The following is a 23,261-nucleotide window of genomic DNA, read 5'->3' on the forward strand; positions in this document are numbered from 1 at the left end:
AAGAAAGAAAGAAAGAAAGAAAGAAAGAAAGAAAGAAAGAAAGAAAGGAAGGAAGGAAGGAAGGAAGGAAGGAAGGAAGGAAGGAAGGAAGGAAGGAAGGAAGAAAGAAAGAGAGAGAAAAGGAAAGAAAAGAAAGAAAAGGAGAACAATCATGTCTGGGAAGGCTATAGCAAGAGATGCCTCCCCATTATTTTAGCTTCTGGCCACCCCACATATCCCTTAACCTGCTACTGCAAATAGCTGTCTCTAGTCTCCATCTTCACATGGTCTTCCTATGTCTCTATAATTTTTCATTCTGAGGAGGCTTTTTTTTATATTGGACTCAATGTCTCCCAAGGCAGTCTGCCTTCGGTTCTTCTCTGATTTTAAGATCTATAGCTTAGTTATATCATAGTCACAGATTTCTGGATTCAGATATATTTTTTGGAATGTACACTTAGTACTTCCAATACATCTAGGATTATAATCTTCTTCAGGTTTATCTCGACTAATCTTGTCTTTTGCTTTTATGTGTCAAACACACACACATACATTTCTGTGTTGGTATTTGATTTAACTTGATGCGAATGTACAGGTCTGTGCAAAAATAACTAATGCCTTTATGACTTTGATGTATTTTAGTAAAACTTTAACTTGTTTTTTAAAGGTATTATTAATTTTTAGTTTATTCATTTTAAAAATACACATACAAAAACAATTATTAAAGAAAACAGAGGTCATGAGTTGGAGAACATGAAAGACATACAAGAGGATGTAAAAGGAGGAAAGGGAGAAATGTAATTATTTAAAAAATATAATTTTTCATACTCAATATTACTGATTTAATTAGTTAAAGCTGTTTATTTTATTTTCATCTAATCTCATTACCAAAACAACATTCACTGAAACCTTATTTATTTTTATATTTATTTATTTATTTATTTATTTATTTATTTAATATTCTGAAACAATAAAGCTTGAGGGACTATCTGGGGGTTCCTTTCATTTTTTTTCCATTAAGGATATAAGACTTGAAATGTAAAAATCCCTGAGACATAAATAATTACTACAAAAAGCACTTTCTCTGTTGAAATTCGTTGACTGTTTTTTTTTGAGAGCCAAACCTCATCTCAAACTTTGAAATATATGATAACAGAATTTCCAGGAAGAGCACACGGTAGAATAGATGCTTAAAGTGCATTCTCTGATTCCGGACAACTTAGTCTTGTCTAGATTGAGTCAAAATAAGCAAATCCTGTTACTAGAGGTTACCAATTGGTGAAGTTTTCTGACTAGATGATTTTTAAAACTAATAATTCCAAGAAGTTTTATTTAGAGAGCAGAGACAGCAGGAATTTACATAGGAAGAATCTTAGCAAAGACATGGTTTCAGAAATTCAGGATCAGCTTGGTTTGCCCTGAAGATCTGGAGCTTTGGTGACATCACAGAGGTGCACATGCTGTGCAGACATAGTAGGGTTGTGCTGTTTGTCATACAGCACACAGGGATGCCTGGCAAAGGTAAAGAATAACTTCTCAGGCATCACTGGGCAAGTTTCCCAGGTCAGCTAAGGACAAGGCTTTAGGGAAGAGCCTGTGTGAGGCTATCAGTCAGCTCTTACAGAAACTGGTACACCTACCCACAAAGTATACTTTAATTAATACAATTATGAATTTATTATTAAATAAATATTTACAATCTGCAATCATTTAAAAAAATCACAATCTATCATCATGTGATTGTTAAATAAATATTTACAATCTGCAATCATTTAAAAAAATCACAATCTATCATCATGTGAAAAAAAAAAAACCTAGTGCCTTAAGAATCTTCTTGTACTTTTGGTTATGGGCTTTAGCCTTTAACAGATGAGCAATCCTTCCAGCCTGCCTTAAGAACTCTGTAGCATTACCCGAGGATCCAGCTATACCACTCCTGGGCATATACCCAGAAGATTCTGTAACATATAACAAGGACATATGCTCCACTATGTTCATAGCAGCCTTATAGCCAGAAGCTGGAAAGAACCCAGATGTCCTTCAATAGAGGGATGGATACAAAAAATGTGGTACATTTACACAATGGAGTATTGCTCAGCTATTAAAAACAATGAATTCGAGAAATTCTTAGGTAAGTGGATGGAACTAGAAAATATTATCCTGAGTGGGGTAACCCCATCACAAAAGAACATGCATGGTATTCACTCAGTGATAATTGGGTATTAGCCCAGAAGCTCACAATACCCAAGATTCAACTCACAGGACACATGAAGCTCATGAAGAAGGAAGACCAAGTGGGGATGCTTCAGTCCTTCTTAGAAGGAGTAACAAAATACTCAAGGGAGCAAATATGGAGACTAAAGTATGAGACAGAAACTGAAGGAGGAGATCATTCCACCTGAGTATCCATCCTATGTCCAATCACCAAAGGTAGACACTGTTGTGGATGTCAGGAAGTACATGTTGACAGGAACCTGATATAGCTGTCTCCTTAGAGGTCTGCCAGAGCCTGACATATTCAGAGGCGGATGCTCACAGCTAACCATGGAGCTGATCAAGGGGTTCACAATGGAGGAGTTAGAGAGAAGGAGCTGAAGGAGCTGAAAGGGTTGGTGGCCCCATGAGGAGAGCAACAATACCAATCAACCAGAGCTCCCAGGGTCTAAACCACCAGCCTGGGAGCACATAGGGAGGGACTCATGGCTCCAGCTGTATATGTAGGGGAGGATGGCCTTGTTGGGCATAGGTAGGAGAGGAGGTCCTTGGTCCCATGAAGGGTAGACGCAGAGTGTGGGGGAATTCGGGGAGGTGGGGTAGGAGTAGGGGGGTAAGTGGGACACATCTTCATAGAAGCAGGAGGGGATAGGGGTTTCAGGGTGGGGGGAAATGGGGTAAGGGGATAACATCTGAGATGAAAATAAAATACCCAATTAAAAAAAGAGAACTTTCTAAAGAAAATACACATTTTTATTTGTTGAATAAGCAACTATTACAATAAATCTCTGTTGGTCAATATGTGTGGATAATCTGAGGGATAGTCTGCCTTTGCTTGTCCTTTTTCTGTTTATTTGTAATTTTCTCTTCTGTTAACATATAGCACACAGTCAGGGCCAAATAGAGTAAAACAAGTATAAATTAAAATATAGATTAGTAAAATGAAGAATAGTGGGAAAAACAGATACTCACTTGGTGGTAGATATGGCTGATTCCGGGATTAGACTATGTCTGTGGGCGTCTATCTGTCTTTCTTATTTCTTCTTTCCTTGGAAGATATATCTAATGCCTGCTCGGTTCATTTTCCTAAGTTTCTATCTGAGGCAGCTGGACCTTTCACCATTATCAATCTTAGATGGGCATTTGAAGGAGCAACCCTCATTCAATAGACTGCCTGATATTTCTACTTTGATCTCTTAGAGGAATTTCCAAGTTTAATTACCCTTCTTGAAGACTACTTTCTCTAGTTCTCTAACCCTGACTTCTCAGTGACCATCTCTGTCCACCTCATTGGTAGAGTCCCTACGTTTCTATTATCTACATGCCTGTTCTAATGACAAGTCATGTTTCTACCTCTAGTCCAGCATTTCCATTTTAGCTGGAATAATAACTCGCATATTTAACTCACTGATCACTACTTCCACTTGGGATCCCTGTTATGTCCACAGAGAAATCAAAATAACCTTTTGAAAGTGCAGCATTGGGCTGTGGTGGCGCACGCCTTTAATCCCAGCACTTGGGAGGCAGAGGCAGGCAGATTTCTGAGTTCGAGGCCAGCCTGGTCTACAGAGTAAGTTCCAGGACAGCCAGGACTACACAGAGAAACCCTGTCTCGAAAAAAAACAAAAAAACAAAACAAAACAAAAGGTTGTAGACGTGACATTTTATCAGCCAAGATGGCTTGTCATTTATACCACAGATCCATCCCTACTCTTAAGGAAATGATTCAGAATTACAACTTTTGAGAAATCTGTCATTGGTTTCTAAAGTGTCATTTTTACAAATGCGTGTATCCTAAGAAGAATCTAATATAGATATAGGTTTGGCCTTGCTCTTGCCTTTATTAAAATTTCACGGTTGATTAAACCCAGAGTCTTGTGTGTGGTAGGCATGAACTTAGTGACCCAGCTACATTCCTGGCCTTTAGCCTGTATCATCTATCTAAGAGAAGTTAGGTTCAGATGAAGTATTTGAGGTAAGAACACATTGTAGATTGTGTGTCTTGTTGCCAGCATGTCCAGAAACACTTAGGTGTCAGCTATAACATCAGGTAAGATGATAGCTGCCAAAGCTCTACTAAAAAGTCTGATATATCTAAAGAGACTATTCTTTCCAAATATTTATAGATATGGATACTTTCATCCTGGGTCCAATATGAATCAAAATTAAAGTCAACTTATGAATGAATAGCATCATAATACCGTAATTCAACATGTCTGGTGTAACTGGTACAATACTCAGTACAAAATTAATACTACTCCGTGCAATCAGGAAGCTAAGACTTGATTGGAACCTTGTTTTTGTTGGCCCTTGAGCTCCCTTTAGTGTCAAAAGAGAAAGATCTTTCAAGAGCATAAATGTACGCTGATGTTTGTCCACTTGGGTTTCTGTGATCATGTAAATTTGGTACTTTACAGTATTCTAAAGTATATTGTTACGGTGCCATCTTGAAAATGTCCTCATTTTGTTAGTGCCTATCTTGAATGATAGCTTCATGTGTAAGATCCTTTTAGGAAGGATTGCTCTGAGTCAAGTTCATCATGGTGAAAAAGCCTTGTCTAGTAGAAAATTCAGTAATAGGTGACATTGAGCATACTATTGTTTCCGTCTGTATTAAACAGGGTTGTCTTGAGTCCCGGCACTTACACAATGATTCTCTCCCCAGTATATACACCTACATATACACACATACATATCTATCACACCACCACCAAAACAAAAAACTCAGCCAAACAAAACAAACCCCAACAACAACTGGAAGATATCTGTCACCCTGCAAGATACTGATGGTCTCATGCTTGTGTTATGTAGAAGACAGATGAGCACATCACATGTATGTTACGGGATACTGTGTGGTCATGTGGAGAAAATATGGACCCAAGTGTTTGTACAATGTCAGTTACTGGATAAGCAATAAATTTGGAACCTTTAAAAAAAAAAAAAAAGAAAGTGCAGCATTTTGTGTTTGCTTAAAATTTCTTCTTCTTCTTTTTAAAATTTTGAAGTGATGTTTATTTCAGGTGTTTCCAGACTTATAAAGGCCATCAGAACTTTAACCAATGGCGTCTAAACATGCTTAAAACAAAACCTAAGCTCTGCAACAGAGTTCCCAAATGTTCACATGCTCTACCAACTTTCATCTCTGCACTCCTGCCTTCCTCACTTCTTTTGGATTCTTTGCATATTCTGTTCCTTCCACGTCGAAGACTATCTCATTTCCTTGTTTACTTCTCTTCATTTTCAAATATCACATACGTGGAGAACCCTTCTCTCTTAAATTTTTTTTAGCTGCTATCCTATATTACTTTACTTTTGGCATTTGATATCAACATCTGTTTTTTTTTTAAACTATGTAACTCGACTTAAGAGTCTAAAGTCAGCACTGTTTTTGTTTAATGCTGTTTATCCAGTATCTACTATTGTATATCAAACACAGGGAATTTATGATTTATGGAATTAATAAGTTAGTGATAAAAGGGAAGAAGAAACCTATAATAAGAGTCTAAAAGCAATATAAAAGCAGTTGTTTTGCTTTTTTCTTTTTTGCCTTTACAATGCTGATTAAGATAGTCATAACTCCAGGAAGTCAACCTCTAATAAACATGTAATTATTCAATCACACATCTACCTTGTACAGAGATATAAATGATACCAAGGTCACTACAGTCCCTTCCTTCAAAGAACTTACAATCTCAATTATTAATGGAAGACTACTCATGGAAAATAATGGAATCAAATTAAAATTAAATCATGCCAAGATGGAACAATCTGGCGCCTGGCACAATCAATGTATAGCCACTACTCATGTGATTTGAATAATCAAGATTTTGGATATTGGAGGAAAAACACTCCTTAGAGTCAGCAGGAGATTTCCCAGTGTGAACTGTGCTATCAGTGTATTCTCTCTCTACTAGCCCATAATCATCCTTATAATAGAAAGATACCTGTTCAACTTGTCTTATTTTCATGGAAAAATTTTACAGAGAATTCTCCAGCTTGTGTAGCCAGGGACAGTTGATCTTTCTTGAGAACTTAGTTTCTGTGCAGCTCCTTGTCAGGGGAGAAAAGATTGAAAACACAGTCTTGCCCCAAGAGTGACTGAGCAGCCACCAGCCTACTTAGAGTCACATGCACTGCTGCAAGCACGTTTTGCTTTTTAGTGTTATAGTTAAAGCTAAGGAAGGCAATTACGATCTTGTTTTAAGGTGAATGAATAATTTTGTAGTCTGTTTAGATACTACATTTTAGGTAGAATAATCATTAGTAAAGTTATTATTAGGTTTGGATCATAAAAACTTAAGGATAAAATTAGTAGTTTGGACTAGATATCACATTATTGAGTTCCCAGTGGAAGTATATCAATAAGAATTCAATTTCTTCTGAAAAAAAAATGACCATAGCAATGGCTTCCAAGAAAATAGTTCATTTTTTCTATAAAATAAATGGCTAATCTTGATTTTTTAAAAAAATTTTCTGCTCATAAACTTGTTAGTGTCCTTGAGTTTATACTAACTGTTTGAATTGTATCTTGGATAATTCCATACAAAATGGAGCAAACATTTTGATGTTTTGGTTGTGAGTCTAGCCTTTAATGACTGAACTACCCATCTAGTCCGTTTTTATTTTATTTTATGTTTTTTAAAGATTTATTTATTTACTTACTTTAATACACATGAGTACACTGTAACTGTCTTCAGATATACCAGAAGAGGGCATTGGATCCCATTACAGATGGTTGTGAGCCACCATGTGGTTCCTAGGAATTGAACTCAAGAACTCTGGAAGAGGAATCAGTGCTCTTAACTCCTGAGCCATCTCTCCAGTCCATCAGTCCCTTTTTAATTAAAAAAAAAATTGTAAGGATGGGCCCAACGAAGAAAGAAGATCAAAGTGCTTACTCTGAGGGAGATACTGTCTGGAAGCAAGAATGTAAAATAATACACAATTTTCTATTTATAGATGTCATTTCTACTCTTAGTGAGGGGGAGAACTGTGGAACATGAAGGTCCCTATAACATGGATTTCTGGAGAAATAACATTGGTCCATGACTAATAAATTAGTTAGAAGATGACTAGATCAAAACAACCAAAATGCATTAGATATTTATAAGGTAGAATCTTCTGAGTGTTGTATTAGTTTGGAAGAGTCAAGAAGAGGAAGTAACCATACAAATCAGGAACACAGTGCTCCTTGTTCCCAGACAGTATAGTAATTTGGGGCGGTGTGCAGTACAGCTAAGCTTATAAGTAGACTTAGTTATCACAGACCTGTATCTTCTGACTTTTTGAATGATCTTTCTTGGTAAGTTTCAGCATGACTCCTTTTAGGTAATCAGGACTCTTTAGGAGATAAGTTCCTTGAGCATCTGAAATCCTTCACAGATTCAGACTGGAAAGATTGAGGAATGTCATCCTCATGATATGAAGTATGGTGAAACCGATTACCAGTATTAGATGTTTAGCCCTGCATGTCTCAGAGAGATGACTCACAATGAGGTGTCAGATTTCCAAGACATGGTGTTACAGTCATTCAGATGGCCAAGTGATACAGTAAGCACTGACAGAGTCAACCAACCTGGCATCTGTAGTAGACTAGAAGCTATGAGGATGTAGCAAACAGTCTGCTGGGCTTTTATTTTATATATACATATATATATATATATATGTATATATATACACATATATATATGTATATATATTAATATATTAATATATATATAATATTATATATATGTATATAAAATCTATTTTTTGCATCCATATATGAGTGTCAGTAGTGGGGCATCACATAATGGGACATCATATATCACTTTTCACCCATTCCTTTGAGCCAAAGTTTCTCTTCGAGCCCATAGTGCTTATTTTAGGGGCTAGTCTAAAGCAGCAAGCTCAACTAATCTTCCTGTTTCTGTACCTCTCTCCCCCAGAGCTGGAATGGAAGCTTGGGTTATCTCAAGAATACTGGAATGCATATTCTTATCCTTCTGATTTCAGTGAGAGTGCTCTCAGCCACTGATCCACCTTTCCAGCCCCAAAATCAACTCTATGAGGCAGCTATCATAATTACCCACTTTATAAAGGAACAGTAAATTTGATCACTTTGGAAAAGATGTTCAGTCCTACAAGGATTCGAACAATGTGGAAAGCCAATCTGCATCATGTGAAAATCAACTAAAAACCTCATCTTCACTAAAGATCTCTTGGTACATATGGAATAATATATCTCTGAGGACTAACAGTTTTAAATTTGTTTTGTATTAGATGTCCAGGATATTTCGACGTTTTTCTGGAGTGGGTCGATTTATCAAGTGCCATGTTATCAAGATAAGGTATGTAGACTTGATCTGTAACTTCAAGCCAATACTGTTAAGATGGCACATTTCATTGGCATGGATGCTCGGCCATCCTGAAAACTCATTGTAGCAAAGAGTTTTCATAAAACTTAAGCAACAAGAATTACGCTATTAACTGTTTTAAGGATTTCTTTGTCACAATGTCAAAGTAAAAAGTACTTTACAGTAGAGTCTCAGCTGTTAGGTAAGAGAAATTATAGAGGAAGGAGAGGAAATGAAATGGTTCTACAAACATCAACCCTCCTCTTAAAGAAGGAGCACAGTAGAACAGAATGTAAGGCCATTTCATCTTCCTCTCTTTAAGTCTATAACCATTTCCTGTGCAGTGTTTTTCTTTAATGCCAATACGTCTTCATTGTTATTTAAAATGTTTTTTGCTTTAATAATTTGGTGGAGTATAATATACATAAATTAAATGTGGAGTTATCAGAGACTAAACCTTATCTTTTTGTACATTTATTTATTCTGTGCATGTGTGACATGTGCATCAGTCATCATGAACATGTCATCTTGTTTGTGTGGACATCAGAGGACAACGTGTAGGAGCCAGTTTTCTACTTTCAGCATGTAGATTCCAGGGATCAAACTCAGATCATCGGCTTGGCAGAAAGCATCTTTACCTGCTAAGCCATCTCACCAGCTCCTGTGTTTTGATATAATGTTTAAAAGGTCTCGATTCCATACTGAGATAGATGGATAGATAGATAGATAGATAGATAGATAGATAGATAGATAGATAGATAGATAGATAGATAGACGGGTAGATAGATAATAGGCAGGTGTATGATAGAAAGGATATATATGGTTGTTTAACTTCTTAGTGATATTATTCTTTTTCTATGTTTTCCTTTTTGTCTCCTTTCTTTTCTTTGACTTTCTAATTAAATCCACTTCTCAAATTGTACTAGAGACTTCCAGCCTTAATTCAAGATATAAATTTATATATCTGAATCGTTGATCACATTATATATACCTTTATAAATTACTTCCTCTAAAGATTATTACCTGAATACCAAATACCAAAATATCAGTGTTTTAATATAATATTTATTTCATTTCTATAGTTTAACTCAAAGGGTCAAAAGTAAAGGTGAAAGTGTGGGTGCTAGTGGGCATTATAGTATTACATTGCTACAGTATCTTCTATTGCTTCCTGAGACAAGAGAAGCACAAGACTTTGTCAATAAGGGATATTATTTCTGCCCACATGCCTCCAGCCAGAATTTGTGAGAGCATTTAAGTAAACCTCAAGAAAGGTTAGAAATACAGTATAATTCTGTGCTCAGGAGGCAAAGGACAATGGACATGGTAAACCACATCATCTCTGCCATACTTCACTGGGGGTAAATGATTTCCACTACCAATTTTGTTTAGAATTCCTTAAAAAGCAAATTCTTTAATTAAACATGAAGTATGATTTAATGAGCACCTTATAAAACTCTCAAAACCAAGGAAAGGTAGAGAACAGTCTTCACATTGCTAGGCTGTTGCTTTCTATCCTCCAGTGCTTGTCACACTCATCACCATGCATCCCATCCTGTTGCCTTGATTGGATACAATGCTAAGTCTTGTGTGCATAACAACCATCCACATTGTTTCCCTAAACTCATGGAGACCACAGAGATGGAATTATTTGTCTGTTTTGCTCCAGTCCAGATGAACAAGGTGTAAACATTCTTATGGTGCTCATGTTCCGATATCCATCTACTGACAGTGCCGAGCGAATCAAGAAAAAAATTGAAAGGACTTTATATCAAAGTCTGAAGATCTTGCCTTTGACCATTAATAAACCATCATTTAGCCTCACACGTAAGTCTTTTTGTTGTTGTATGCCATTTTTTTCTAATTCTCTTTGACTGCAATCTTCTGCATTTGTCATAAGAGTCTGGTTTATGTAACTTCCAATTTAGAAATTTACCTCTAGTAAATCTATAAGTGGGTTTGGAGAGATGGCTCAGTAGTTAAGAATACATACTCTTATTGTGAAGGACTCAGGTACAGTCCCCAGCTTCCAAATGACAGCACACGATTATCTGTAACTCAAGTTTCAATGTAGCCAACACCTCCTTTGACATCCTTGAGTTCTTGTATGTACATGGTACATGCACGTGTACACACACCACACACACACACACACACACACACACACACACACATACACAGAGACAGACACATACAAGTAAAAATTGACTAGCCTGAAAGAAAACTAAAATAAAAATCCACTATCAGGAAAAAATTTAGAATTACACTTTTTCAATACTTTTAAGAGCTTATGATGAAGTTTCAATGATTTCTTTTTACCATATCATGTTATATATTTTAAAATATATCAAATGGTAGGTATTATTTTTTTAACATTTTACAGGTGGGGGGTTGACATTAAACAAGGCTTTGAGACATGAATCAGCAAAATTAAGAGCCAGAATTAAACAGAAATATTATGAACCTCAGAATCTTTTTAGGTTAATTTTGGAAAGTTGTTGTTGTTGTTGTTGTTTGTTTATATAAGATTTCCCCATTTATGTGAGTGTGTGTGACTGTACAAAGTTATGCACACATGTGTGCAGATGCCAATGGAGGCTTGAAGAGAATATCTGATTTCTTGGGAATAAAATTACAGGTGGGAGTGGATGCTGAGAACCAGCCCCAGGTCCACTGAAGAACAATAATGCTCTTGACCCCTGAACCATTTCTATAGCCCAAACAGTTACTTTGCATACCAAAGAAACATGTGCATGAAGAATGATTCTGAAATAAGAGAGACATGCACTGTAAAGAGGTTCTCTTATTTATAACTTCAAAATATTTTTTAACTTCAAAGTATTTTCCTGTTACTTCTGAGAGAAAAATATATCAGGAAAGTCCTTGTTTTTCCCCAGAGTAGAAGAAAATGAAGTTCAAATATTTTATGACATTAAAATGAAAAGCACCTTAGAGCTAGTTAGAATTCAAGTCAAGATGAAGTCTACTGTTCTCTGCCAAATGCAATTAGGAAGTAAAGTACTGCTTCCCATAAAATACTGTCTTAAAACAGGACTTGTCTCTTTTCCCTTTATTTCTGTTCCTTGGTCTGTGTTATGCATCTCAGCATTCAGGCATGCATACAGGCATTCCGTTTATATGGCTTTCTCTCATTAATTTCTAAGTTTAGCTACTTTTGATTTCATGTTAAAGAGGGAAGGAGTTTGAAGATCTTTCATGTACATCTTTTAAGTTGAATTTTTCCATATATTACATAGGTAGTTAGAGATAATGATCACGTTACTTACTATATATTATTTTGATTGTTACTACATTGAGGTACAAAAGAAAATAGGACAGTCTTGTCATTATGTAAAGAGAAGTCTCAGAAAATCTTGATTATTGATAATATAGCTAATCCTAAGTCATGATCACATACTTAAAGTAAAATATCAACCATCAAAAGCTTACTGCATTGTTAAATCTGTAAAAGAATTTCTTTCAGTTTTGAAAAGTAATTTTTGGCCTCGGTTATATGCAATGATATTTTTATCATACAGGTTATTTTCATCAAAATGAATATATTCTAAGTTAATGCTCCATTACAAATATTCAATCGCATATATTTTCTTCTCTTATACAGAGTCATTCATTTAAAAAATATGTCTCTGGGAAATCTCTAGTAGGGATTGGGGCTCACATTTCTATTTGGACTTGTACAAGAGAACAGACTACTTCAAAGTATGATGTTTGACATGGAGAGTACACAAGCGCCCTCACAAACAGTTCTTTCTGTATCACTCTTACCCTGTTTTGCTTGCTTCTTCAAGGCTAGCCATAGCAACTAGAATTCTTTCCTGAAGCAAGTACTAGGAGCCTGACCTCAATCCACCTTTCTGTATAAGAGCAGGTCATAGAGGAATCTTCTAACCCTTTTAAACGCATGACCTTCTTTCCAGAGGGCCCTGCCTGGGGAAGAAAAAAATGCTCCTGAAAGGGACAAAGAAGACTGATGATACTAGGTCACCTTTATATTATATCACTACCTTGTTTTCAGCTACCTTTCTACAGTGCATAGCTGTGGGATAAGAGTTGCGAATGGACAGTGTCTTTTCATAGGTTTTATGTGAAGGAGCTTCCTGCTTTTTTCTTAGTGCTGAGTCACAAACTTCCTAGGCACTTCAATATGAGAGAGGGTCTCAGGGAGAAGTCAGCAAGGTGCATGGGCAGATTTCCTAATTCTTGTTAGACCAGGACCTTAAAAATGGGTCCTGAGGGTCTTTCCCCACCAATGACCATTGGGAATATGGGCAAACTACACTGAGTGGCAACAACAGTTGGTGGAAGTTAGAGGCTACTTCTTAGACTTTGACTATAACCCCTCTAAAGGAAGCCACTAGAATATTTCTCTTTGCTCCTTCATTCCTGATCTTTTGTTTATAATAGAAAACCATAAAATAAAATTCTCTGAGTTCATTTTCAAATGAAATTCCATTATTTTGGCCAATGATCAAGTCAAAGGATTGTTATATGTTACTTGGCTATAAAGCTTCAATATCTTCCTGAATTATGAGTACTTCAAATAGTTAGCGATGATGTTTATAATCATGTGGGCAAAATAACCCAGAAAAGGAACTGTGTTTTCATGTCAACTAACTTCTATTCCTTTATTACAGCCATTGACAGCAAAAAGATGAGACATCTTCTCAATAGTCGTAAGTTTCAAACTTAATTGTTTATTTCATAATAAACAGAATGGATAATAATCATAAATAATTAGTACAGATTACCAACATTTTTCATTTCTTCTTATACTTTCAGAAATCAAATACTTAATCTTTACATTTTTATTTTTGTTACTTAACATATTAGATGTATATCAATATGATTTTATTCTCCATAGCCTATATATACAGCATAGTATTCTAGGTGCTGTATTAATATTCTTTAAAGTATCTTTAATATTTCAAGAGAAGATCAAGATGAAGCTTTTCTTGTTAGTTTTAAGGTTTTATCTTTTTAAGTTTTTGAGGTTTTCTTCCTGCTTTACACCTGAGTATATTTTGAGTTTCTGTAGGCAAATATGCATCTATCATCAATGTTGTGAGAACACATGTAAGGCTTTTTCAAGGTTGGTTTGAAGATTAGTCAATTGAAGATTTGATATCAGGGAATAATAATTTTTCTTTTTGTTTTTTTTTGTTGTTTTTTTTTTGTCTGTTTGTTTTGCCATCCTACCAGCCCAATTTTTTAAATTTTAAAGTCTAGTTATAAAGAAAGAAAAAAAAAATGACATATTCAAGGTCTCTATTTCTTGATAAACTTTGGACTAAAAGACCATCATGATTTCCAAGCTAATATTTCTTTGAAAAAAATATATTTTATATTTTAGCTGTTCACCATCAACTCTTAACTACTTTTAAGGGTTCTTCTGAGTGTCCTAGGATACTCAATATCAACTCCTAATCAGAGCCCTCTTTTGCTTCTCCCAACCCAAACTGTAGATGCTGAGATGTTTCCCTCTGTGGCTATGCCTCAGAACAATTCTATAAGCCAAGATTTGGTAATACTATGTTTGTCCTCAAATTCAGAGTCCTCTGTTGGTTGCAGGGAGAAAATATAGTGGAGGAGGTAATCCTCACCAAAGCTGCTGCTTCCAGTCCTTGCTTCTTCTTCTTCTTTTTAAAAAAAAAAATTAAATATTTTATTTATTTACATTTCAGATGCCATATCATTTCCCCATTTTCCCTCCCTAGAAACCCACTCTCCCATCCCCCTCCTTCATTTTGGTTCTATATCATTTTAATTACATGCATGTATTAAGGTCATTTCTAGGTTGAGGAACTAGCAATACAATAGATGCAAATAGTCAAAGAACAAGCAAGACAATAAACATAGTCAAAGAACAATCAAGACAATAGACAAAGTTCCGTGAACACTTCCCATGGGCACTGTTTCTAAGGACTTATCAGGATGATCAAAATATCTGAGCCAACTTCCCTGTCCTAGCCCAAAGTCATTTTCATGTCTGAAGCCTACTTCCTTGTTCTAGCCTAAGATTTAGATTCCTGCCTGAAATTACTTCCTTGTTCTAGCCTAAGATTTAGATTCCTGTCTTTTTTTCTAAACTATTCTTATATATTATAAAATGAAAATAATATTATTTAAATTAGAAAAATAAATCAAAGATAATAAATCCTGACTTCTTATCACATGAAGGACAAATTAAGACATATATTCAGACTTGGGCTCCCTGAAGAGTAAAGTACTCTTAGTTTGGATATGGAATGTCCTAATGTCGCATGCTCTTTGGTACTTATTAACTTGGATGTACAGCAATTTGTTTCCCTCTCCAAGGTTGGGTTTTCTTAGCTAACAACTATACTGTAAAGTAATAGAATATCTAGACATTTTGGTGTTCAATGATGACCTAAGTGTTAGTAAAAAGAAAGACAAAATGGCTCTAGAATGGCTAACAGTAAAACAAAACTTCTTTTCTAAACTTTACATGCTGCCACAGGCAGATTAACACAAAGATATTTCATATTCAAAATTGAAGCTTCTACACAGAATGTTTCCTTAGTCTAACAATACCTTAGTAGGTATGAGGCAAACCGGTTTGGTCAGCCTGTTTTTCGTCTTAGACTTGAAAAACTTAAGATTATCAGAGTTTGTATTAGTTTCTGATCTGTGAGCTTGCTCCCACCCCATCTCTTTACCACAAATGATGCTGTTACCACATCTTCATTTGATACAAAAGCCCAGGGCCACCTTCTCTTAGGAGAACACTTAGTCAGTCTATATGAACACACTTTTCAGCTTACAAGTCTATTACGCATCCAATTAAAACTGTTTCCATTTTTGCTAGTTTTCTATGTTCGTTTATTATTGTTTTGTTCATATTATCCATCTACATTGTTTACTTGGGAGATACTTATTGTGTAGCTTCAGACTTATAAAATTCCTGTATAGGCATCTCAAATGCTGGGATTATCAAAATGTGCCAACATGCCAGGCTGTATATGATTTAGGCAGAGAGACAGAACTAGATGCCTAAGCATAAAGATAAATATTGCTTTTGAATCTCAGAGCAATCAAATATATATATATATATATATATATATGATATGTATATCATATATATATATCAATATATCTATATATCTATATCTATATATCGATATCTATATCTATATATCTATATATCTATATATCTATATCTATATCTATATCTATATCTATATCTATATCTATATCTATATCTATCTATCTATCTATATATATATATATATCTCGATATATACATCAAGCCGGACACTGCATGCTAAGAACAGGTTAAGAGATGCTGAGAAAAAGAATTTTCTAAGTAAATTCTCTAAACACAAACATTGATTCTTTCTCTTACTGTCATGAGAATGGACTACTGTGTGTTTCTTTGTCAGGATGTGGGATAAGAATGTCATCTTCAAACATCCCATTATCAGCATCCTCTACTAATGAACGAATTGTCCAAGGGAGAGAGACAGCTATAGAAGGGGAGTGGCCATGGCAGGCTAGCCTACAGCTCATAGGGGCTGGCCATCAGTGTGGAGCCACGCTCATCAGCAACACGTGGCTGCTCACAGCAGCTCATTGCTTCTGGAAGTAAGTTCACTGGGCTCTGGGGAACATTTGTTTCCTAATCCTCTCCTGCCATTGATTGAATGCTCAATCTCACCAGCTTGTGCTCTGATCTGCTCCTCCTGTGCCCTCTTCATACCTGCTTGATTGTATCATTGTGAGTCTAGTGTTATCTTGCTATAACATCACAGTTTATTCATTATGAAGACTATTATACTTGTCTTCTTCATACGTTAGGAGAAAAGTTAGCTTCCTTGGTTCTGTTCCCCCACCAATGATCTCTATGGCTTCTCACAGTCAGTACCCAGTGCTACTTGATTACAAAGAAAACAGGCTTAGAAATCTGTTTTGACACACTCCCTTCTCATTGCATTATCCAGGAAACCCCATGGGTATGCATGACTCGGCAGGTGACTAGAGGGGGCCAGGTCATGTGTAGAGCAGAACCTGACCTCTCAGCTTGATGTTACAGTTGTTGCTCTCAAAACTTTGACATACCTAGACTCTCTAGAGCAAACAAATAAGATTATTATTTAATTAATCAACTAAACAGGCAAGGAAATCCTTTCCTACACTTGAGTGTACCTGGTCATCCCTGGGCAGTCCAGTGCACTTTGAAAAATACTTGAAACCTGATACTTTGAAAAAAAAATACTTTTTTTAAAAAAAGAAAAAAAAGAAAAAGACAGACAGACAAGAAAGAAAAAGAAAGAAAGAAAGAAAGAAAGAAAGAAAGAAAGAAAGGAAGGAAGGAAGGAAGGAAGGAAGAAAGAAAGAAAGAAAGAAAGAAAGAAAGAAAGAAAGAAAGAAAGAGAAAGAGAGAAAGAAAGTCCTGACTTTAAGCAAGTAATATCGAATGTAATTCTCATGGGCTGGAGAGATGGCTGTATGGTTCTACTCTTAAAGAGGACGTGGGTTCCATTCCCAGCACATATATTAAGTGTTGAACAACTGCCTGTAACCTCAGCTCCAGTGGATCAGATACCTCTTGCCTCCGTTGACACTTGTATTCATGTACACGTAGTCACACACAGGCAACTAAAAAGATCTTAAAATATTATTGATCATTCACTAATGCGGCGATCACTTATAAATTAGGAAATTCATCTTTTAACCTCTCCTCTGTGATTTCCTACTATGTAATTTCTAGTTGCTCAGACAATTTCTGGTTCCTGTGTACATCTAATCATTTACGATGTGAATCATTCTAAAGAGATTGAAAAGTCTTTGGAGAACGATGGCAGACAAGAGACAACTGGGCTGTGTGAAATTTGTGACATAACCCTGGGAAAGAAAAGCATCTATGTGAAGGAAGAGTTAGTAAGAGGAGGACTGAGCAGACTGTAGCAAAGGACTTCCAGTAAGGGCAGCTTAGCCCTTGAATGTCAGGAAGAGGTGTGGGCATGGGTGGAGACACAACTTTGAGAATATGAGGAACTGCACAGTAGACACATTCCATTTAGCCTCAAAGATCATAATAAACAAGAATGAACAAGTAAGATATCAAATCAGAATGGGTGTTTTGATGCAAAGGGAGCTTGACTACTAATATGTTGATTTCCTAAAGGAAAGCAAAGTATTTTTTTTTTTTAATTTTTACACAGTTCATTGAAACGAAAGAACATGAACCGAAAGAACTCCTAACAAGGCCCAAATTTAAATTTTGGAAATGCTAGTGCTAATTAATTAATTAGTTATGTACAATTATCTGGGTTAGCAACAGGAAACCTTCTTTTCATGGAGCTGCCTGCAGTCAGTTCTTGCTCACAATAGGAATTTTTCAAGAGCATAATGTTTGTTTTTTTTTTATTTTTATTTATTTTATTAAATCAAATCATAATTTTTACTTATTCACACAGGGATTATAAACACAGAAAGACAGAATGTGGGGAAGGGGATGACAACGGAGCATGGAGCATAATGTTAAAAACTGGACAGATGTATAATTTTAACCTTCTTCTCCTCCTCCTCCTCCTCCTCCTTCCTCTTCTTTTCCTTTTTTCTTGTTCTTTAGAAGGTAATGTGAACTATCACAAATCTTATCCTTAAATTTTCTGCAGAAACAGAGACCCAAGTAAATGGATCGTTACCTTTGGTACAACTATAACACCGCCCTTAGTCAAACGAAGCGTTGGGAAGATTATTATCCATGAAGAGTACCACAGAGACAGCAATGAAAACGACATTGCTCTAGCTCAGCTTACCACCCGCGTCGAATTTTCAAACGTGGTTCAGAGAGTCTGCCTCCCGGACCCGTCTATGAAACTGCCACCGAAAACAAGTGTTTTTGTCACAGGGTTTGGGTCTATTGTAGATGATGGTGAGTAGTTTCACCCTAATTTTCCGAGATACAAAAATACTTTTGTAAAAATAACAGTGAAGGGGCTGGGACTCAGTTTGCAAAGTATTGCACAAACAAAATGATATGAGTTATGGACCCCAGCTACCATGTGAAAGCCAATAACCATAATAGATGAATTCTGTGTTCAGTGAGATACCCTAAAACTCAAATACCATCTCAGAAATTAGCTGAGAGCTATTGAAGAAAACATTGACCATCAACCCCTATTCTCCACATGCATACACCACAGATGTGCACTTATGCTCATATTCATGTGTGCACATAATATACACTCACACACACATATGCTACATATATACACATACACACACAAATGATGATGATGATGACAATGATGAAGATGGCAAAGTTCTTATGGGTGTAGCTCTTGGTGGAACGGGGAGCTGTTCCTTGAGAAGTAAGAGAGATGAAGCCTTGTCTGAGAGTTCACTATTGAAACAGTGGTAAGAAACGACAGAGACTAATGAAGAAGAAAAGGACAGAATGAGTTAGAGAATATAATAAAGAACAAATATATGACTATTAAAAACAAATCGTATACTTCCTTGAAGTACTTTTACTCACCATATATTTTAAATACCATTTTTTATGTCTTTTCTTTATTTGCCCTCTATCTTTTCTTTAGAAAAATATAAAGATATCAAGTCTAAGAATTATATAAATTGAAAATAGACGCTTAAGAATTATAAGCATTAATCTGCTATACATAGAGATTAATTGGATAATTAACATAAAACTGACACATTTAATGCTCAATGAAGAATCTACTAAAGAAGGCAGGCATGGGGCGCATGCCTTTAATCTTGGCACTTGGAAGGTAGCAGCTGACAGATCTCTGAGCGTGAGGACAGCCTTGTCTACAGATCAAGTTCCAAAATAGCCAGGGCTGCATAGAGAAAAACATGCTGAAGGAAACAGAAGATGAGCCACATGCTGAAACACCTTATTCTTTGAAAGTACAATTCTGTTACATGTTATTTTCTCACATATTCTACACATAAACTCAGCATTGGAGGAATTCTTAAAATAAATTTCATTTGTTTTCATTTTCACTACTCACTCATGTTTATTCCACATAGCTTCACCCGAACCCTAAACTACTTCCCATGTGTCCTCGACCGTGTAGGACCCTACACTCCCAATCCCTATCACTGTTCTGCCATCAGATGGCTGATAACAATCGGTCATCCATTTTACTTTCCATGTTACTAAACTCTTTAAATAATGCACTACAAATGATAGCAGGGAGAATGCTTCTCTGTGTTGTGTCTTGCTTTCTACTTTATAGTATCTGGAAAAAAAAACAACTGTATTTATTTTCAGCTTGAATTATACTAGGGTGATTGATCTTTCTGAGCATCCAGTGAAAACTATAGCAGGTATTCCTATGAAAAAAATCTTCTACACAGCTAATATCTGTATGTAGTATTAAAGGATGCCTCGGAAGAATCATTAATATGGCATAATTCCAATGTCTGTGTGTTTGACTCCTTTCATGCAGACACAGGATAGAGCAAGTACAATTCAGAAAAAAAAATTCATACAATACTTACTGCTTCGGTTCCTAGGAATATATAGTTTACCTCTCATCTGTATCATTCAATCATATTTGAAAAGCATGTTATTTATTTGTTTGTTTACCATGTGCATATAATAGGACCTACACAAAATAAACTCCGGCAGGCCAGGGTGGAAACCATAGGCTCTGATGTGTGCAACAGAAAGGATGTGTATGATGGCCTGATAACTCCAGGGATGCTGTGTGCTGGATTCATGGAAGGAAAAGTAGATGCATGTAAGGTAAGTTGGAATTCAAAGGTAAACCTTTTAAAAGAAGTTTCCATTAGATAATTCTGAGCTTGACATGTGCTAATGGGGCAACTGTATTGAGTGTTTGGTGTACACTAACCCAAAGTAAAGCACCTTTCATGTGTAGCACTTCATTCAACACAGTAGATACGTGCGACGCTATCATTTCCCCATTTAACATACTAGGAAATGAATCAGAGGGACTCTCTTTGGTCCACACAGTTACTTTGTGCTTCATTATTTTTTTCCCTTCTGTCTTTTTTTCTTTTGGGAAGGGAGTGAGAGATTGAGACAGAGTCTCCTATAGTAGTCCAGGTCAATCTCAAACTTGCTATGTAGCTGAGGATAGTCTTGAACTCTTGGTCTTCTTTCTACACTGCTCAAGTGCTGGGGTTATAGGAGTGTACAATCATGCTTGACTTCCATGATTTTCTTAAAGTCAAGGCTCAAAGACAGAGAACTACTCCTCTGAATGATTCCATTTTCTTGGAACCCCTTTACCCAGAACTAGAAGCCAAGTTTCTTTAGCCAGGTATTGGGAGTTTAGTTAGTGTATTGTGCCTGAGGGAACATTTTTACCCTATATAGTGAAGTCCAGTGTGTGTGTGTGTGTGTGTGTGTTTATGTGTACACAGTGTTTAAGTGAGTTTATAAAATAATATATTATAAAAATAATTTATTTCCTGTGATTTTTCAAACATGTTCAAAGTTATTTATCACTCCTTCCTGTCTCTCCCTCTGTATTATTCCACAATTAGGTCCTGTGTATTTTCATATTTCCTCCTTCATAATACCTGTGTCCTATCAGATTCTTCAGAGCTAGATTCCATATCCTCCATGATCCATTTCTATTTTCCTGAATTCTGTGGTTACTCCAGGTTATATCCTGAGGTCTAAAGATTCATAACTAAAATCCACAAGTAAAATAGAGCATGTGGCATTTGACTTTCTGAGTCCCAGGATATTTCACTCAGTACATTTTCCATCTATTTATCAGCAACATTCATGATTTTATGTTACTTTATTTCTGAATAGAGTTTGGTTATAGAGCATTTTTATTATTCATTAATCGGCAGAAGGACATCTAGTCTTCCTCAGTTCTCTAGCTATCATGAATAGAGTACTGAAAAGAACAACTCCATTTCTGTTGTTTTTCTTGTATACATTTTATATATTTCTGCTCTGCACTTTATTTCCTTCTGTTTGCCAAGTTTGACCTTGGTTGGTTCGCCAGCCACAGCACATGTCACTAATCCCCTCCCCTGCTGTTTTCTTTACATCTCCAATGCCATCATCTTCTTGGTCCTTGTATAGGATAGATTCCTTCATACCATAGAGTATTTGCAGAAATGTTCCCTCTGTCTAGGGTGCCTTACATTACTGCTTCCTGATTCACAATCAACACCTCTATTTGCTCATATCAATGTAATTACATTTCCCAGAGATGCATTGGGAAAATCCACCCTGAACTATCAAATATTCATATTATATGTTTCCTTGTCAGTTACCATAGTTATTATTTGTTTCTGGGGCTTATTTAGGTATTAACTTGTTTAATCTATTCTTTAAGCTCTATTAGCATGAGAAAGCTTTCATTTTTGGATCATCATTACATCTCTAATAACTGTCAGAATGTGTGGGACATGTAATTGGAACTAAATAAATAGTTGGTAAGAGTTTATGGGAGAGGTTAGAAACATGGCTTAATGATTAAAAAGTTTCTAGGCTCTTCTAGAAGACCTGAGTTTGGATCTTAGCACCCAGCTCAGGCTGCCCACAGGTAGCTTCAGCTCCAGGGAATCCAGTGCCTTCTTCTGAATTCTACAGGCTCCTGCACATGTGTCACACACACACACACACACACACACACACACACCTTTTTTCAACATGAGTAAATTGTAGAAAAAAGCAAAAGAAGCAAAAAAAGTTAAAATATTTTACTAAACCTTGCCCATGATTAGCAGAACTGGGCCTCAAACTTGGCCATTTCGACATCTGAGAACATACTATGATCTCCTATAAGATAAGTGCATCTGTCTATTTAATCTCCCTCTTCATATGAAATAAGTAAAGAAATTTATACTTCATATAAATTAGAAGTGGGTGAGTATAAGAAAAAGAGACTAAGAGCTGCTCAATGGGATGTAGTCAGACCAATGGTATTCAGAAACAACCTTTGAAATTTTTTCTTTACATGATAGTATCATATGTAACATTTTATGTGCATAAACTATTGGCAAATCATAGCATATATGCAGAACATGTCTAACCAAACAAAAATAGAAGGATACGCCAGAAATAATATAATCATCACCTATGAATGATTTATTGGTCTTTCTACTAAAAAAGAAAATGTACATTGATGTTCAACTCAATAGAAAGACACATATTCTATTCACAGACTGTCCATATAAAAATAATTTATTTTCTTGTGTTTCTTCTTTTTCTTCTTTTGGAGGACAAGGTCTGTGGGAAAAAGATGATTATTATGATATTGATTGGAGGTTTGTTTTTTTTTTTTAATTCCAGGGTGATTCTGGTGGACCTTTGGTTTATGACAATCGGGACATCTGGTACATTGTAGGCATAGTAAGTTGGGGACAGTCTTGTGCTCTTCCAAATAAGCCTGGAGTCTACACAAGGGTGACTAAATATCGAGACTGGATAACTTCCAAGACCGGCCTCTAAAGTAGACTGTTATGAGTGATGGCCGTAGCCTCCAGAGCAGGATGCCTGCAGATTGTACAGTATCACTTAGAGCTGTGAGTTACAGCCACAGCCCATGGAGCAGGATGCCTGCAGATTGTACATTATGTGTGCTATTACTTAGAGTCGTGGGAGTTAAATGAGTGCTTCTGCCAGATGTCAAGGAACTCTTCACACGGAGACCAGCTTAATATCATGAGGTGGCTTTTTGTGCATAAACTTTTACCAAGAAGGAAGAAAATCTGGCACATGACAGG

General features: G+C 36.1%; 1 protein-coding gene across 1 annotated transcript in view; it reads left to right on the forward strand.

Moving 5' to 3' along the window:
• The window catches only part of Tmprss11f (transmembrane serine protease 11F), a 33,188-nt gene extending 10,202 nt beyond the window's left edge, over positions 1-22,986 (forward strand). The window contains exons 5-11 of the mRNA XM_028786787.1: positions 8,455-8,522; positions 10,198-10,355; positions 13,184-13,222; positions 15,950-16,151; positions 18,188-18,447; positions 20,147-20,289; positions 22,828-22,986. Of these exons, the coding sequence (XP_028642620.1) occupies positions 8,455-8,522; positions 10,198-10,355; positions 13,184-13,222; positions 15,950-16,151; positions 18,188-18,447; positions 20,147-20,289; positions 22,828-22,986 (1,029 nt within the window). The remainder of the gene's footprint in view (positions 1-8,454; positions 8,523-10,197; positions 10,356-13,183; positions 13,223-15,949; positions 16,152-18,187; positions 18,448-20,146; positions 20,290-22,827) is intronic.
• The last annotated feature ends 275 nt before the right edge of the window (positions 22,987-23,261 follow it).

The sequence above is a fragment of the Grammomys surdaster genome, unplaced genomic scaffold, assembly GCF_004785775.1.
Source record: "Grammomys surdaster isolate TR1022 unplaced genomic scaffold, NIH_TR_1.0 125581, whole genome shotgun sequence".
Taxonomy (NCBI): domain Eukaryota; kingdom Metazoa; phylum Chordata; class Mammalia; order Rodentia; family Muridae; genus Grammomys; species Grammomys surdaster.